The 19,751-nt window shown below is 45.9% G+C and overlaps 1 protein-coding gene across 6 annotated transcripts in view; it reads right to left on the reverse strand.

Moving 5' to 3' along the window:
• Pdzd2 (PDZ domain containing 2) overlaps positions 1-19,751 on the reverse strand; it is a 366,700-nt gene that overhangs the window by 216,027 nt on the left and 130,922 nt on the right. For all 6 annotated transcript variants that reach the window (XM_005078018.4, XM_040757639.1, XM_040757637.1 and 3 more), the window contains one exon: positions 2,507-3,334. In XM_005078018.4, the coding sequence (XP_005078075.1) occupies positions 2,507-2,982 (476 nt within the window). In that variant the 5' untranslated portion in view covers positions 2,983-3,334. The remainder of the gene's footprint in view (positions 1-2,506; positions 3,335-19,751) is intronic.

Below are 19,751 nucleotides of genomic sequence, written 5' to 3' on the forward strand. Positions count from 1 at the left end.
TTGTAAAGCAAAGTACAGTCAACAAGACAAAACAGTTCCCTACAGAATGGGAAAGATCTTTACCAACCCCACATCTGACAGAGGGCTAATCTCCAAAATATACAAAGTACTCAAGAAACTAGACATCAAACTACCAAATAATCCAATTAAGAAATGGGGTACAGACCTAACACAACAATCTCAAGTGGCAGAAAGGCTTAAAGAAATGCTCAACATCTTTAATTACACCAATCAAAATTGGCTAAGATCAAAAACACCACTATTCTGGAGAGAATGTGGAGAAAGAGAACACTCTTCCATTTCTGGTGGGAGTGCAAACTTGTACAGCCACTTTAGAAATCAGTATGAAAATTTCTCAGAAAATTGGGGGTCAACCTACCTCAAGACCCTGCAATATCACTTTGGAGCATACACCCAAAGGAGGCACATTCACACATTTGCTCAACTATGTTCATAGCAACATTAATTGTAATAGCCAGACCTTGGAAACAACCTAGATGCCCCTCAACTGAAGAGTGGATAAAGAAAATGTGGTACGTTTACACAATGGAGTACTACTCAGCAGTAAGAAACAATGACATCTTAAAATTTGCAGGCAAATGGACAGAACTAGAAAAAAAAACATCCTGAGTGAGGTAACCCAGAACCAGGAAGACAAATATAGTATGAACTCACTCATAAGTGGATACCAGACATAAAATAAAAGGTACTCAGCCTACACTCCACAACCCCAGAGAAGCTAGAACCCTCTTCCAGAAACAGAAGGTAGTAGGTGCAGAAATCCACAAATAACTATTGGGCGGAACTCCTGGAGTACAATCGAAGTGAGAGAGGAGTGATATGAACAAAGGAATCAAGACCGTGGTGGGAAAACCAGAATCAGCTGACCCCAGCTAGTGAGAGATCACTGGCTCAGGTCTGACAAATGGGGAACCTGCAAAAGACCGAACTAGACTCCAGTAATATAGGTGACGATGGTATAGTTGGAACAATGCATGAGGCCACTGGCAGTGAGTCCAAGATCTAAAACTCTAATGCACAAATTGACTTGGTGGAGCCCATTCTATATGAAGAGATACCTTGGTCAGCCTAGACATAGTGCGATAGATTAAGACTTCCTAGGGGAGAACTTACCCTCTCTGAGAATCAGATGGGAGGTGAGGGGAGGGATGTGGGGGGAGAGGAAGGAGGGGGAACTGGGACAGGAATGTAAAAATAAATTAATTATAAAAAAGAGCGAGGAAGTGAGCCTGACGATATCTAGCTAGTCTTCTTGTCTTCTTCTGTTAACATCTGAGTTGTAATGAGGCAATGGGTAGTACCTAGGACTCCAGGTGCACAGCAGAGGGTGAACTCAGAAGGTCTGAGGCATTCAACCCACATGCATGCCAAGGAAAAGACTAGCTTCTGACTAGCCCTGGGAGGCAGCATGTAAGCCCTTGGAATATCCTGTGCATCTAGGACAATGTGTCCCATGTATCTGGGACAACACCCCATAGTGTTTACTAACCACGTATGTGGTTTTTGTGGGAACTCTGAGCCCCATGTATTAATTATCACTGGAGGGACTACAGACTCAGTGAGAGTAAGGTCAGGCCCACATGACCAACCCCCATAGGAGCCCTGGACACCAAGCCTCATATGAACTTTGCTGGTGACAATACTCCATGTGGGGACCTCCGAGTACCATGGACTAGGGGGCAACTGAAAACGGGCATGGGGTTGCTACTAGACTCTACCCTGCAGCTTTTAGCTTTCACCATGGCCGATTTCAGTCTTTGTGTTTTCACTGGGACAAACTGTAAGCATGGCAGCTGTTCAGAGTGCTAAGAGGCCATCTAGCCTATCTCTGAACCCAACAATGCTTCTGGGAAGCTGACTCACCAGGGAAACACAACTGTCCTGTCTTAACTTCCTACAATGTTGGGCAGGGGGCACAGGTAGAAAATACAGGAATGCCAGGATGGGCGTCTGCACTCTGAGTCTATGGGAGTCCTGTGCCTATGGTAGGCGAAGTAATGGGCAGATGACACACATCTGGGACCACAGCCTTGGGTTTCTGATTGCCAGTGAGATGCCGGGCTGAAGGATATAGTCTAGCTCAATGGAATGTTGCTTATGGTTTCACCAGAGTTTATTTTCTCTTGACCCCAAATGTCAGAGAAAGGGAAATGTTTTGAGACTAGGTGCTCTTAATGAATGGACCAAAAAAGAAAACAGTAATAAGACAAACCACCCAGGTATTCGACGAGCTACTGACTGACAAATGCCCACTACAGCAGATGTTGCGCAACAAATGGTATTTTCTAGGAAGCGAGCTTTGAAAAACCAAGTTTCCTTGTCATCTGCTATAACTGTGAGGATGTTATGAGGCAATAGGAGCCTAGGACTTCCTGTAGGGGATCAAAGCCACTGGCCTCTTTCCAGGGAACCCATAAGCCTATAGGTTCAGACCCAAATAAAAAGTTAAGTGGGCCCCACGCTGGCTGGTGATCCTCCCGCTTACCTGGCCCCACTGACGTCAACTCCAACCATGAGCTGACCGTTCAGGGAGAGGATCTCATCCCGCAGCCGGACTTTGCCGCTCTTTCCTGCTGGGCTGTTTTTCCTCAGCTCTGTCACCCAGATGCAGCCCACGTCCAGCACCGGACCCTGGTGGGTTTTCCTCTTCTTGCCCCCTCGACGCTTTTCACCGTAGTCGCCGAAAACAGGGATGTTTCCAAAACTGAGCCCCACAGTCTCAGTGTCCCCCAGCTGCTTGGTGAGGTACACTGTGCAGATCTCCATCTCTGGAGGACTGTGATCAGGTGGGGCTGTACTCTCATCCACAGCCAAGTTCAGCTGGATGTACTCCTGCAGCTTCTGGATGGCCGCTTGGCAGAGCCGCTGCTCCGGACTGTCCCCACCCTCCCGCAGGCTGTTCTGCAGCCACTCGTACAGGAGGGGCAGGTGCAGCACGGCATTGTCCTGGGTGATGGGCATAGTGCTCACTCCCAGACACCAGCATCATGAGAGGTCCTGCTTCTGCAGACTGGACCCCATGGGGATCCGTGTCCCTTGGGAACGCTCACAGTCATCAGCTTTGCCCATGTTCATGTTCAGGCCAGCCTACGAGCTTGGGGATCCCTCCTCAGAGACTGGGATGTTTGCCTTGGCAAGAGGAGGACAGGACACAATTAAACAACACTGGAACAATGGCTCCGGAGTGCTCAGCAAGGGAGGGAAGGAAATCTCTGACAAGTCCTTGCTTGGTTCATTTCACAGCAGGGGTCATGCAAATGACATGGAAATGTTTCTTCAGCAGTGGCAGCTTGGTGCCTGGGCTCATTCACACCTGGGAGAGGAAGAGAAAGAACAAAACTTGGAGTTACAAAAGCCAGCCTTGTGAGAAAGACACAGGAACGTTCAGAAACCAAGTACCTCCTTTCTCCATGCTCATCCCCAGTATAACTCTCCTACATTGAACACACAGACTGAACGTACACACACACACAGAAACAGACATACACACACACACAGAAACAGACACACACACATACAGAAACAGAGACACACACACACACTGAAACAGAGACACACACATACTGAAACAGAGACACACACCTTCTGGAACACCACCCCTTCTCCAGGAAATTTCTTTGATCAATAGGGAAGTGAAATGCCCTTTCTCCCATCAATATGCCATCAAACATACATCTAACCAGGAGGTTGCATGAAGAGACCCCAGGAAAGGTTCGGGAAGATGCTGGAACCACTTTTCATCCTTTTCTAAGTGTGTCACCTCTTTTGAGACTGCATGATTTGGTTGAAAAGGGATCCAAGAGAGGAGACAGCTGCCATCACCATGTAAATAAATTACCTCCGTAACAAAAGCATTTATTTTAATGCTAGGGCTGTCAGCTTCAAGCTACTCAAAATTAATTTAAATTATCACAGCTATTTGGCTTGAGATGGGAATCTAATTGGAGACCTATATATAACAGTTAACAACTGATTGGGCTGTTGGGATTGGCCTCTGTGTCTCTGATGGGATAACTGATCTCAGAAGAGTAGGTTTTTGAAGCTTGCAATGATCAGCCATGAAGGGTGACAAGTACTTGTGTTAGTAATTGATGATTCCTGGTCTCTCTCTTTTCAGGATCAACATTTCATACACCGTAGTTTCACCGGATGTGGTGGGAGACCCACACTTAGTATAGGCACGCAGTACAGAGAGTAGCCCACAAGAGATGCTTGAGGCCAGGTGTTTCTTGTACCAGGCTTTTTCTTTTGGGCCACTAACCAGCTTCCAAAAACTGTTAGTTTTGAATGCTCAGCCTAGCTTAGGCTAGCTCTCTTAAATTAACCAGTTTTTCTTTACCTATCTTTTGCTTCCGGGCTTTTTACCTTTCTTATGTTTATCTTTCACTTCTCCATGTCTGTCTGGCATCTGCCTGGCTTCTTGCCCCAGGTGTCTCCCTCATTCTCCTCCTCCCTTCTTGAACCTACATTTCTCCTATTTATTCTCTCTGCCTGGTAGCCCTCCTATCCCTTTTTCTGTCCAGCTATTGGCCATTCAACTTTTTATTAGACCAATCAGGTGCCTTAGGCAGGCAAGGTGAAACAGATGCAGCATATCTTTACATAATTAAACACACGTCCTTACATCATTAAACAAATACAGCATAAATAGAAGTAACACATCTTTACATAGTTAAAGTAATATTCCTCAGCATAAACAAATGTAACACATCTTTGCCCAGTTAAAATAATATTTCACAACAGTCTCTGACTTTAGATGAGTTTACATTTTGAAATATTTTCATATCCATAATATTTTGGGACGGATCTACATCCCAACATAGAATTGACTTAGTTGTTTAATGCCTTCTACATATGAGAATATGATAGCAGCTTCATAAGCTATTTCAAACAATTTTAAGATGAAGACTTTGTGGCACAGAATTTTCCACCTGAGTATCCAGTCAGTGTTGAAAACATTTCAGATTCTGGCCCAATTCCGATTTCAGATTTCGGGAAGAGAGATTCTTAAGTTGTATTACAAAACTGTCTAACTTCTGCTCTGAGTCATCTTAAACAACTGCCAAGCAGCTGAGAATGCCTTTGCTTCTCTTGTTACACTAAAATCACAGGAAAATGAGTATTCATAGAAAAAGGAGCTGGAGGGAAGGCGGAAGACGTCTCAGTGGTAGGAACGGAACAAAACGGTTGTGTATACCTGAGAATAGGGTTAAGTATCTGCTGATGTACACCTTTAATCCCAGCACAGGAGACAAGCAAGAAGTTCTCTATGAGTTAAAGGCCAGCCTGGTCTAAATGGTGACCCGAGAGAGAGAGAGAGAGAGAGAGAGAGAGAGAGAGAGAGAGAGAGAGAGAGAGAGAGGGGGGGGGAGAGGGAGGGAGGGAGGGAGGGAGGGAGGGAGACAATCTTTGAATATTTCTCCACTTTTCCAATAACTTTCTTCCTCCGACAACTGCTTCCACTCCCTCACCCCATGTCAGGGCTAGAGTGTAGTCTTTTAGGAGTCATCTAGTCTTTTGATGGCAACCCCATGACCCAAAGTGGCCAGATACAGATGGACAAATGACCCAAGATGAACCAATCTTTTTAAGTTCATTGACTACTCTTGTTTGAAGTCCCCCTCCCTCCCTTCCTCCTCTGCCCTCTTCCTTTTGTTAGGTCTCAGGCTGGACTACAGGAGGATTTCTAGCAACTGATCAAAGCCAGCATTCCTCAGGAGCTTGTGAGGAATTGGCTTTTCATCCCCTAAAGGATGGCTATTTATTGACACACCTGCAGTGGCTATCTGAATATCAAAGTCCTTGTGGCCTCCGGGTTCCCTCAGTATCACAAGGGAACCTGCTACTCATCTCAGAGTCCACACTAGCGTCCAGGTCCTTCCCTCCCTCAGTTCCTGGTCCTCCTATAATCCACTTCCTACCTGTGCAATCCCTCTGCTCCGCTACGCTCTGTTCACTACCTTTTGCTACCTCACTGTCTCCACTATTCGCTTCCACTCTCCCCTTCCCTAGCCCTGGCTGTGTCCAGTCTCTTTTCCTCTGCTCTCGACGTCTCCAGGTGCCTTTGAACAGTCTCTTTTCTCTTATTCACAAACAAAACCCTTTTCCCTGCTAGGTGTGGTGGTGCATGCCTTTAATCTCAGCATCCGGGAGGCAGAAACAGGTAGGTCTCTGAGTTCAAGGATAGCCTGGTCTACAAAGCGAGTTCCAGGACAGTCAGAGCTGCTACAGGAAAAAAACCCTGTCTTGGAAAACAAACCAAAAGAACCTTCTCCCTGATAAAGGAGCAGTAACCTTAGCAGTTTCTTTATTGAGATCCATCACACATACCTTTTGAGTAGTTTTGCTTGTCTTGGTATTGGGAACTGTCCTCGGGGCCAAGGGCAAACCTATGTCCACGAGCTGCAGGTACAACTTTGTTGTTTTTTGCTTTCTTTTTTGTTCATTTTAGTTTTTTGTTGTGTTTTTTTTCGGGGGGGGGGGGGGGCAAGTAGCTCAGGCTGGTCTCAAAGTGGCTAGCTTCCTGCTCCTGACTCCCAAATGCTAGGGTTCCAGGAGTGGACCCCTACACTTGGCCTAAGTAGCTGAAACTTAGTTTATTTTGTTTGCTAGTATTAGTATCTGTTCTAGTTAGGATTTTTATTGCTGCAACAAAACATCATGACCAAAAAGCAAGTTGGGGAAGAAAGAGTTTCTTTAGCTTACATTTCCACATCGCTGTGTATCCCTGAAGGAAGTCAGGTTAGGAACTCAAACGGATCGGCCCCTGGCTTGCTCAGCCTGCTTTCTTATAGAGCCCAGGACCAGCAGCCCAGGGATGGCACCACCCACCATGGTCTGGTTCCTCTCCCATTGATCACTAATTGAGAAAATGTCTTACAGCTGGATCTCATGGAGGCATTTCCTCAGCTGAGGCTCCTTCCTCTCTGATGTCTCTAGCTTGCGTCAAGTTGACATAAAACCAGCCAGAACAGTATTGGTACATTTGTGCACACATTGCATGCCTGCCGGTGTGCCTCTGTGCATGCATACATATATGTATGTGTGTGAGCCAGAGGACAATTTTAGGGAGTCAGTTCTCACCTATTGTGGGTTTTGGGGATTGAACTCAACGGCATGCTCAGGCAGCATGTGCTTTCAGCTTAGAATCTTTCACGCTGGCCCCTAATTATGTTTTAAATGGGATTTAGCTGGGCTTGGTAGTATTCCAAGGATGCAAGAAGAAGCGAGAGGCAGGAGGATTGCCTGGCTGGTAGAGAATTCTAATCCAGTCAGAGCTATACAGCAAGATGCTGTCTCAAAAGGTGGGGGGAGGTTGGGGGGACTGGAATTTGGGGTCATGTAGGATGGCTAAAGTGAGGAAAAGGGATGCTAGGAAGAGTCCTGCCTTCTCACCTAGCTCTTACCTCTGCCCTCTCGTGATCAGCTCCATCTAGCGCCAGGATGATTTCTACTCAGTACACACCAAAGATTGCCATCTGGAATTCTAGTTCCAAATCCATACTTTTGCCTCTTTCAGAAAGTAGGACCCAGGCTCGGCAGTGGTGGCTCACGCCTTTAATCCCAGCACTTGGGAGGCAGAGGCATGCAGAGCTCTATGAGTTCGAGTCCAGCCTGGTCTACAAATGGAGTAGCCTGGACAGCCAGGGCTACACAAAAAAAAAACCCTGTCTCAGAAAAACCAAAAAAGAAGGAAGGAAGGGAGGGAGGGAGGGAGAGTCCTTCTCCTGTCCCCAGCCTGGCACAATTTTCAAGGAAAAAAACGCTATCCCAGCTTTGCTGAGGAGCCATGGTTTGGATTAGGGGATGGTTTATTTTGTGAACTCGGCTGCCAGCAAGTTCTGTTGATTCTGTTAAGTATCATAGATTTATTCTATACTAATTCCATTTATTCTAGAATGGCTTTGGGAAGGGATCTAACCCAATACCTGAATCTTCAGTTTCCCACCGTGCTAACTGCCAGCCCCTAACATCTTTTACTTACAATTCCTCTATAGTGTGATAATAAATTTGCCTTACTGATAATATATTCCCAGTGCCAAGTTCAAGTCCTGACTAGTACAACAATCTAATTAACTATTATTATTATTATTATCATTTTGAGTCAGGCTTTCTCTGTGTAGCCCTAGCTGTCCTGGAACTCACTCTGTAGACCAGGCTGGCCTTGTACTCACAGAGATCCACTTGTCTCTGCCTCCGAGTGCTGGGATCAAAGGTATATGCCCACTCCCAGTCTTTCTTTATAAAACATTCAAAAATTAAACGTGGCGATACCTGTGTCAGGCATATCCAGTAAAGGACTTATAATGACTTAAAGGCCTGGGTCTTAATAGATATTCAGCAAATACTCCCTGAATGAATTGATGAATGCAAACTGACACCAGGAAAAAAAGTCTCCATTCCTGAGTTTTGCTCCCTCAATGAGACATTAAAGAGTGTTTTGCTGATGACACAGTCTATTTTTATATATAGAATCATCTGAACTGTGACTAACACCTTGAATCACAAGCCATTAAAATTTAATTTAAAGGATCTTTACAACTTTTTTTAAATTATTGAGTCTACAATGTGACAGGCACTGAACAGAGGTAGGGCACACACACACACACACACACACACACACACACACACACACACACACACGGATGAACAGGACAGTGTAACCGTGTTTGAGGACATTTCTGTTGAGGTGGAGAGAACTTGGGTGAAGTTTAGCTTATCTTTCTCATCTTCATGATGGAGAAAGGCAAATCGTGAAGGTTCTTAGGCTAGAAGTGCTTTGATTTGTTCATTCAGTTATAATATGCCTGTGAGGAGCAGGAAAAGGCGTTACTTACTTTGGCCAAAGATGACTTTCAGTCTTGGTACATGTATGGATGATCTTTGATCTTATGTTTCTTTTTAATAGCCATGTGATTATGTAGAGGGTATTTGTTAAGCTTTTGATTTTTTTGGAACTAATTAATAGCTGACACTCAAGTTCTCTGGAAGCTCAAAGTGCACGGTATTGGAAATCTCTTTTGGGGGACCAAGTAATAAGGTCGTTTATTACTGACACCGTCTCCTGTTTGTTATTATTCGTTGTTAGGTCACTTCCCGAGAAGACTGGAGAATGTTTTCCACCCTAGATGGCACGGTTTTTATTGACTTTCTCTGAGAGAAAATGAAGTTCAGAAGGGAGAGTGAAAGGAATCATTTTTCTAGATTTATGGGGAATGGAGGTGAGAATTTTCTTTGATGGAGAAACTCAGTTGGCAACTGCATTTGATTAACCTTCCCCGGGGGACTTATTATGTGTCAGGCACCATGCAGAACTCTGAGGGGGTAAGATCCTGCCCCTGGCAGGAAGGCACAAATGCTGTCACTGGCCACAGTGTATCACATGGTCAGCGAAGGGCAGGTCCCATCTTCTCACTCAGAAGCTTAGAAAATGTTTCTCTGGAGAAGACAACTTTGGGGTTGCCCTAAAAAGATGAATAGTAGCCAGCTGGTGGTGGCGCACACCTTTAAAGCCAGCAGTTAGGAGGCAGAGGCAGGTGGATCTATGTGAGTTTGAGGCCAGCCTGGTCTACAAAACTACACAGAGAAACCCTGTCTTGAAACAATAAAAATAAAAAAATGAATAGTTATAGACTGCACAGACTCATGATTGCCTGTGACTCTATACATTCAGAAGAGACCAACTGCCAAGCTTAGGCCAGGGGTGACTCTCTCAGAGCTGCTATCACTTTCTCCTTTCAGAAGTACTGTCAAGAGTTCTAGCAAAGGGAGCCCTACTGTGTGTATGGTTATGCTCACCAAGTCACATGAGCGTAGGTTTCAACTTCAGGAACGTGTGCTCTTAGATATATCAGAACTTCTCTACAAAACCACTGGGATGGAATATGGGGGGCAGGGCAGTCCTGGCCTTCTTCTTTCTCTATCAGCATGCTGCCTGCTTCTGACAGGCCACCCTCCTCACCCAGGTCAGCACCCAGCCTGCTGAGGGACCCTGTTCCATGGCGACCAACAGGGTCCCTGTGACAAATAAACACAGCTTACATCAGGAGTTTGTGGCTGTCCACCTGACATGCGCCCTCCCTCCCTTCTATGGGAGTAGCAAGGTATTCAGGTGAAACACATCACTGAGTGCGGGTACAGATAGCTATGTAGCATAAAGCTGATCAATGAAATAAGAAGAAATCATTAGGTGTGGCTGATACCAAGACCTTTAGGAAGAGAAGCAGAAATGAAAGGAAGACTACAGCTCCAGGTTTTTAAAGTTGCCTTCATCTGGCTTTTCTTAAACCCAATGATTTGTCTGATTAGACGTCAAAAAATACAGAACTCGGTACCTGTTGTAGGATATTATTTAAAGATGTATTACAGTTGTTTATGCTGTGGGACATTTGTTTTAATGATCCAAAGTTGTGTGGCATTTTTATGTTGCATTTGTTTAACTCTGTGAAGCTGTGTTACTTTGCCTGTCTAAAACATCTGATCGTTCTAATAAAATGCTGAATGGACCACAGCGAGGCAGGAGAGGGACAGGTGGGGCTGGCAAGCAGAGAGAATAGACAGGAGAAATCTGGGAGGAGGAAGGAAGGAGCAAGAACAAGGAGAGGAAGATGACAGCAGCCACAGGAGTAAAGGTGAAAGTAAGATGTACAGAAGAAAGAAAAGGAAAAAGCCCAAAGGCAACAGGTACATGGTGTGTATTTATTTGGGAGCCAAGAGGAAAGAGTGAAAATTACCAACAGCAGGTACCTGAGTGGAAGAGCTAGAGCAGCGGAACCTAAACCATGGGACTGACTGAGCAAGAGGCCAGGAGGCAGGTGTCAGGGACTCAAGGCTGCAGACTGGATAGTGCTGGGCTTACATATGGAATGTGAAATATTTGAACAAACTGCCAACTGTCATGCCGTGGATGGCATTTCTGTGCTGACAGGAACAGTGGAGTTAGGGACAATAGCAGGAATAAAATTAGATCATTGTTTTGTCTTTTGTAGCAAAATCTAGAGAACGTCAGTTCCACAAGGAGGTATACAACAAATGGATAGAAACACGACTTTGCTTTGGAAGACATTCTGGACATTCAGCACGCAGCATAAACTTCCAAAGATGCCCATATTGTAGACCCTTAGAGTGTGATGAAAACCAGTTTTATTGGAAGGGGGTGAGCTGGGCGCTACTAGCAAATAATTTTAAGTATATTTGAAAAAAAATGAGATTACACATCAGAAGTCACTGTTTCAATTGCTCAAGTCACACAAAGTAAGAAGCTTGTCATGATGCTACCACTTAGGGAGATGGGTGCAACTCCGGAGCCAGAAAGGAAGGACCGAGCAGAAACACACAGAAGAGACACCTACCGACAGGGAGAGGGAATCATTTGCTCAAACACCTCAAACCTGGTTTATAACACCCTGAATAATGTGATTCCTATGTGTGTGTGTGTGTGTGTGTGTGTGTAGTGAATTATGATAAGTGTATGCATGTGGTGTGTGCATGTGTGTGTATGTGTGGTATTTATGTGGAATTATGTGTATATGTGGTGTGTGTATATACATGTGTGTAGTACGTGTGTATGTGGTATTTGTGTCTGTGTGGGTGTAGCATGCGTGTGTGATGATTCACAGAGTATTGATGGTTTAGTTAGTGTTGAAGCTAATTCTTTAAATTTGCTTTAGATTTATTTTTGTGTACGAGTGTTTTGCATATATAAATGCATATATATATGTATATATCACATGATTCCCGATACCCACTGAAGTCACAAGAAGGCATTCAATCCCCTAGAATTGGAGGTGTAGATAGTGTGTGCTACCATGTAGGTGTTGAGAACTCAATCCAGCCCCTCTACAAAAGCAGCCAATGCTCTTACCCACTGATATCTTTCCAGCTGGTGGAGTAGTTTTGAAAGTCTTTATCTCCCTGAAACTTACATTAACAAACAATAGCCTAGGGAATATTTTGTCCCCAAAAAGGGTGCCCTCCTGATGTCCCCAAAAGGGGGTGGGCATAAAGGATAAGAAACAGGAATGGATTCCATATGGAGATGAGGGCCATGGCAGTCCACAGATGTGACTACCTTCTGGAGAAGGGAGCTGTCATCTGGCCAGTGTGTGAACTCTTGCTCTGCTGGCACTGGTGGATCTGCTCATTGCTACAGACAACAGCCCTTATGATTTCTGTCTTCCCTTTCATAAATTGAAGTTTGGTGGCAATTATTTTGTACCTGTCCTGGGATTATCTGTGAACCTGGTAGGCTTACTCCAGGGAGCCATATCTAGAATAGCTGGAGAGATTTAAGTAACAGCATGTACTTGGGCTCTGATCTGGGTATGGCAACTGAATGAGGCTTGGAACCCCACTCGTTGGGGATGAGACATCTATGCTATACATGAAAACAAAGGTATGTTTGAGTGACTAGAGACAGAGACCGGTGGCTGAAGAGATGGCTCTTTCAGAGGACTGGAGTTCGAGTCTCAGCAGCCACATACATGGTGGCTCACAATTCTAGGTGAATCCTCTCTTGGATTCCCTGGGTACCAGGCACACATGTCTATACAGACACACATGCAGGCAAAATACTCATACGCATAAAATAAGTTGTTATTATTTTTAAGGCAAAAATCGGGTACACTCATGAATGCCCTCTCTCCAGGCTGTGCATAAGAAAGCAGTTGGGGGGTTGGAGAGATGGCTCAGTGGGTAGAGAGTACTTACAGCCTGTTCTGATTAGGGTTTCTTTTGCCGAAGAGCAGTCTGGGGAGGACAAGGTTTATTTTGCTTATATTTCCACTTCACAGTCCATCATGGAGGAAGTCAGAGCAGGAACTCACGGGCGGGAACCTGGAGGTACGACTGAAGCAGAGGCCATGGAGGGCGTGGCTTACTGGCTTGCTCCTCATGGCTTGCTCAGCCTGCTCTCTTATACCAGGCCCACAAAGAACTGGGCCCTCCCATATCAAGGACTAATTGAGAAAATGATGTACCACAGTCTTGCTCATAGCCCAGTCTGATAAGAGAATTTTCTCAGTTGAAGGTCCCTCTTCCCAAATTTCCCTAGCTTGTGCCAAGTTGATGTACAGATAGCTAGCACACTGCTCTTCCAGGGGACCAGGGTTCAATTCCCAGCACCATCACAATGGCTCACATTTGTCTAAATTCCAGGCCCAGGGGATAAAATGCCCACTTCTGTCCTCCTCAAGTACTGCACTTGTGTGGTACATTAGATGCACATGCAGACACAACACCCACATACATAAAAATAAATAGAAGATTAAGATGAAGAGTATGAACGATTATCATTCTACACCTTCATCTAAAATATATCTGCCACGAGTTCCAATACTAAAAAACGAGTTTGAAGTCTTGTCCAAAGCTGTTTCCCTGGAAGATCAGGTTTTAGCCAGTTCTGGGTTAATTGCTTCTAGAGCTCAGATACGTTGGTTCTCAAACAACATAAAGCCTGGAAAGGAGGAAATACAAGACACCACATGCACAGCTCTTCAGTGACAATTCCATACTTTTAAATAGTGGCTGCTGAACAGGCAACGGACCTGGAGTAGCACCAACTTCTGTGTAGACAGCCAGACAACTCTGAGGCCATGGTGACTGCATTACAATCAGACCATCCTGTCCTCGTCTTGTGGCCTTGACAGCCCTGATGCCACCAACCCACTGTAGAGCTAACCATCAGCACACACTACACATTCGTCCGTTCCCTCTATCACACTGTGGTAGTCTTCACTTTAAAAGGACAGTTCTTTTACAAGTTCCTTCTGAACAAACGGCTGTTCTAGACACTCTTTTTCTTATTACAGTTTGTGTATGCGCACATGGTGGGTATGTGCGTGCATGGTTGTTCACATGTACGTGCACGTGTGCGTGTGCGTGTGTATGTGTGTGTGTGTGTGTGTGTGTGTGTGTGTGTGTACGTGTGGATAGAGACTGATGTTAACAGTCTTTCTCAATCACTCTCCACGGGAGCCCCTTAAATGAATTCAGAGCTTCACAGACACAGTTGGTCTAGATAGGCATCTCATTCCAGGGGTCCCTCGTCTGACTCCCAGGCAACGGTGAATTATAGGTGGGTTGCCACTCCTACCTGTCATTCACATGGGTTCTTATACGTGTACAGCAAGCCCTTTATCCATTGAGCTATCTCCCGAGCCATATTTACCATACTTCTTATCCTTAGAACTTAGGTATATAACCTGTTTACTGTATTTAGATTCTTAGCCTACAACGGCACAGGATCTGACCTCATCGTTAATTAACAGCACAAACATTTCTAATAGTCAGCAACGCATGGTATTATCTAACTGTCGTCCCCAGGCAAGTCAGTGAAAATCTTTGGGCCTCAGTTTCCTAATCTGACAAATAAGGGGTCTAATGACATCTCTTCCCAGCTGCAGCATCCTCCAGGATGCTGGAGATGAGCTAGCAGGAACGGAGTTGCTAGGCTCATTAAGAAGCATAACCACAACACATGGAAGTTTTAAACTACAGAGGAGATGGGCCAAATGGCTTTATCAGACTTTGAGTATCTGCCAAGAGAGAGGGAGGAGGGAGCCCCAGGGGTGGTTTTACATCCATGTGCCTACAACCCAGCCCAGTGCTTTCACAGACAAGAAGAAATATATCCCACAGAATAAAAGCTCTTTGGAGCAGGAGGCAGAATGAAGGTTTCAAGAAGTGGGGAAGAAGTCGCCTGAGGGCTGGTCCACAGGAAATCCTGTTTCTACTGAGGCCCCACATGCTCTCCAACTTGGCATGGGCCTTAGTGCGGTTGAAGCTGGCTCCCCACCCCCTTCTCTTCCCAGACTGCTCACTTGTGGGGTCAGCGCCGGAAGGCCTGGTGCAGGAAGAATCCTCAGAGGAAACCCAAAGATCATGGAGCAGAAAGGTTTGGCTGAACAGTTCTTTGGGAAGCAGGCCCCTTTCCCAGGCCTTCCTGTGGGAAAGGCCTCAGACAAGGACAAGGCGAGACAGAGTCCCTGGGAGTGAGTGCCGAGCGAGTCCCCATCTGACCCCTTCCAGTTGTGACCTCAGAAGGATTCAGAAGGAACGACTGTGAAGGAGAGTGATGCTCTAGCCTCAACTCTCAGAGGCCCCCAGGGAATGCCTGTGTTCTCTTGGCCTTTGACAGGATTGTAAGAGAAACGAACAATCTGCGGAACAGGTGGGCGAGCATGTAAACAGAGGGGTGAGGCTGAAAATCATCCAAGAAGGCTCTACATAGGGCATCCCCGTAAACCTACAGAGGCCAGAGAAAGTGAGGAGGCTGGACCACTGTAGCTTACAGTTAGGTTTCAAACCTGGGATAGAAGGCTGAAGTGCCTATTTAACACGTCAAAGTGGGTCTCCCTTCATCCCCCAGTCCCTCACAGGGCCCTCCCGGCTGGCATACCCCCCCCCCCACCCTAACATGCTCCAGTCCAGGTTGCCCTTTCCCCACATAATCCAACCATTTTGGTGGCCTGCCTTTTTTGTACCTTTGGGTCTCCCAGCTGCTGCACCTGGTCCCTTGCCCTCCCGTCTCCCTTCCCTTCCCCCTCTCCCCACATGGCACAGCTCAGTCTGCTGTGTCCACTCTCCCAGATGTCTCTACCCTTTTATCTATAATAAACCTGAGAATGGTCATATTCCTTTTTCTTTTTTTTTTTTCTTCATTCACTTACCATCCTGTTGAGGCCTGCAGAAGTATGTGCATAACTAGAAGAGACCCCTGCAGGAAACCAAGGGCAGGCCAAGGACATGCCATGCTGTTAGTTGACTTCACCTGTGACTTTGCCGCACCCATGCATTCAGGACCCTAGGCGTTGAGCACAAATCCTCTGTGCACTCAGAAAGGTGCCCCAGCAAGAAAGCTCCATCATTGATTTTTCCAATTGGAAATTCAATTACCAAGTGGGCAGACTATTTGCATTGACCCAATCAGTGCAAGCTTTCCCTTGAGGACTGGGATGCCGAGCAGGCAAACCCCAGAGCAAGGAGTTGAGGAAGGGCCCTGGGCTCAGGCAGCTTCTACAGCCTGCACTTCATGGAGGAGAGACTTCTCTCTCTGCAACACCATGGAGAAAAGCATCAGCTGGTTCCTGCCTTCCGCAGGTCTCCTTCCTGGTCTACACTAACCATCCCCTTCTGTTCAGTCCACTTTTCCCATCCGCGGTCGGTTGCATCAGTAAAGACTGGTTTTTATCTCTTATAGGCACAATCACACTCCAGTCTATCTCTCCACCTTCTAGATGACTGTGATTCTAGCTTTAGATTCTATATATTTTCCTGGGTATTTTTCTTCACCTTAGGTATTGGGTGGTATGTTTTACCATACAGCAGTACTTACAGTTTAATCTTAATGTTAATTTTTTTTGCCTTATTTCTAAGTTCAGAGTTGTGAGGAGGGAGCCTTGCATATGCTCTTATGTATTAAGGTCACTGCATGGTCACAATGTGTCTCTTCCAAATTCCCGTCTTAATCTTGAAAGTGAAGCTTGCTTGGGGGTGGGATTAAGAAATTAGTGCCTTGCCGGGCATTGGTCGAGCACGCCTTTAATCCCAGCACTTAGTAGGCAGAGGCAGGCGGATCTCTGTGAGTTCCAGACCAGCCTGGTCTACAGAGCAAGTTCCAGGACAGCCTCCAAAACAATGCAGAGAAACCCTGTCTCGAAAAACCGGGGGGGGGGAAGTTAGTGCCTAAGGATTTTTGTCCTCACGGATGGGTGGTGCCTTTACATTAAAGGGCAGGATGGAACTACATTAGGACTCTTGTTCCTACAGATCAGACAATAGCCTTCGTCTCTTCCAGAGGACCTGGTGACAGAGCACAGCACTCTGCTGGCATTTTACCTTGTACCCAAACCTCCCAAAGTGAGACAATTAATAATTTCTTCATAAGCAACCCAGTACTTTGTTATAGCACGAATGGACAAAGACTGACACCTTCCAGGTTTGGTGTAACTACAGGAAACAAATGGGTGCTCATGCTCACACCGTGGGGACTCACCAACACGTCTGATCTACTCACAGCGGTGCATGTGACTGCTTGGAGGAAGCCGAGGCTTGAGGGGGCAGGACCAAAGTCACAAGGGCAAAGTCAACGGAAGCATATTCTCTTCTCCACCCTTGACCTGGAGCCCCACTGAGGTGCCTTATGCTGCAGAAATCCTAGAAAGCACCAGCTTTTTCCAGAGCCCTGCAGTCCTGTGGCAGCCTCCCCAGCTACACAGATGAGGGGACAGATTGAGAGGGGACCTGTTGCTCAATCAGTGATCACAGCCTGTTATCCATTACATCATTCTTTCATTAACACCTTCCCTCAGGTGTCCTTTTAGGGAGGAGATATAGGCAACCCTGTACATTCTAGGTTTAACTTCACGGATAGAAGGCTAACACCAACATCCCTGAGCCCTACTGGGAGAGGATCTGGGGAATCACCAAGATTAGCAAGATGGCCATTACCCGCCACCCACCGAGTTCTGCTGAAGCATTTCCAATGTGCCTTAGGTGCCGGGTTGGAGGATTCCAAGTGCAACCTCATTCTGCTTGAGATGCTCAGTGCAGACCATGCCAAGACAGAGTCTAAAGGAATCATGTGAAAATACCTGAAGGCTTGTTCTCAACTTGAAATCTCAAGTCTTTTTGCCTAAGGAGGTGATTAAGAACTTGGCTTCCTCCCCAGTGTGGATGCTCTTGGCCCTGGCTGGCAGGCTCGGGGGTGCTGTCTCTCTCCTCCTTAGTTCTGCCATTTGCCTGCCTTCTCACTGCTCCCCACGAATCTCCATCACACCTTTCACCCAAATCCTTTCCCACGAGTCTCAAGGCCAGGAGGAAGATGGAAAGAGACACTTCTCCACCCCTGGTCTTCCTGAGTCCCACAAGATAAACACTGGTTAAGAGAGCAGGGAGTCATTCTTTCTCCCAACCAATATTTACCAAACACAATAAATAAAGCAATGTCTTCACCCCCAGAAATGAAAATCTAAAATGGTCTTTAGAAGGCTGACTAGGTTTCAGAATCACCTAAGCCTGTTTTGGGTTGGATCTGGCCAATCCAGATTCCGGCTAACAAGAACTGGAACAGTGATGGCCCACAGACAGATGTCTGTAGTCTTAATGAGAGATTTGGGTAATTGATGTGGCCCATAGTTTATCCAAAAACCTATTGGGTGGAGCAAGAGGGGCTGACTGCCCCATGTGAGGCTGAGGGGAACACAAAGCAACTTTTACATCATGATGTTTCAGCGGATCCTTCTTTGGCTATTTGTGTGTGAGCGTTAGGTCTACCAACTCAGCACAGCACGGGGCTGGTAAGATGGCTCAGGGAGTAGAAATGACTGTCTAACAATCCCGATGAAAGTATTCAGTCTCTGGAACCCATGTGCATTAGGTTATTTTGTGTTGTTGTCATTGTGATAAAATAATGTCACCAGAAGCCACTTCAGAATGTGATTTTTGGCTTATGGTTCTAAAGGTTAGAGTTCCCAGTGGTAGGAATGGCGTGGCAGCAGGTAATTGGAACAGGAAGCTGCTGGTCACACAGTGTCATCGAGTGAAGAAAGAGAGCTCACTAGAAGTGGGGTAAGACTATACAGTCCCACAGCCCTCCCCCAGGGGCATGCTTCCTCCAGCAAGACTCCCCATCCTAACACTAACCTCCCCAAACAGCACCACAAACTGGGGACCGCGTGTCCAAATTCATGAGGCTGTGGGGGGATATTTCTCATTCGAATCGCCCAAGTACATAAAGATGGAAAGAGAGAGCTGACTCCACAAACAGGTCATGGCACACATGTCATACCCACATGCAAATAATCAAAAAGTCAAAAGAAATAGTGTCCCATTAAACATGAATTTCAGATTAAAAAAAAAAACTAGGACTGCTTCACTGCACCTTATACACAGTAGTATGTATACCTTAGTGTATTTGTAGTAACCGAGATGCAGCTATATTGAAGTATTATTCATTTATCTGAAATTCAAATTTGACCTTGTGTCCAGTATTTTAAGTGGTACACCTGTATCCACCCCATCCAAAAAGAAGCTCATAGAGTCTTTGACCTACATGCTTTGTCTGCCTTTTGTCATTTGTGTAACCTGACCCAGCACCTTTGCCCTGCAACAGTGGGCTTTATTTCCTCCTAAATGCCAATATCAGCCGTGGACGCAGGCTCCAGAGTCATCCCTAGACCACAGCTCCTCGCTCTCAGCTCCCTGTCGGCCCACTTTAGCCTATTGTTAGCCATGTGCCTAACTTTTCTAGTCTCAGATCAGCTGTCTTCCTTGGATTCCCAATTTGCCCAAATTCTACAAATACTGCTCCCATCTTGCCAGCTGACCTCTTGGGGCTGTCTTCAACACACAAGAGATATTGGTCTTATATAAGACAACTGTATCAGGACAAGAGGTGATCAGGAATAGGAAAATGTTGGAAGTAACCAAAGAGCGTTTCTACCTGAGATCTTCAAACCATAAACCTGAACCACAACCTTCCATGGGTTTTCTATGGTGCTAAGACTTCTGGTTGAGTTATTGTCTTGGGTTTTATTGCTGTGAAGAGACACCATGATGATGGCAACTCTAATAAAGGAAATCATTTAACTGGGGCTGGCTTATAGTTTCAGAGGGTTAGTCCATGATTGTCATGGCAGGAAGCATGGTGGTATACATGCAGACATGGTTCTAGAGAGGGATTTGAGAGTTCCACATCTGGATTTGCAGGCAACAGAAGGAAACCATGGACC

The sequence above is a fragment of the Mesocricetus auratus genome, unplaced genomic scaffold (genome assembly GCF_017639785.1).
Source record: "Mesocricetus auratus isolate SY011 unplaced genomic scaffold, BCM_Maur_2.0 Super-Scaffold_100015, whole genome shotgun sequence".
NCBI classification, from domain to species: domain Eukaryota; kingdom Metazoa; phylum Chordata; class Mammalia; order Rodentia; family Cricetidae; genus Mesocricetus; species Mesocricetus auratus.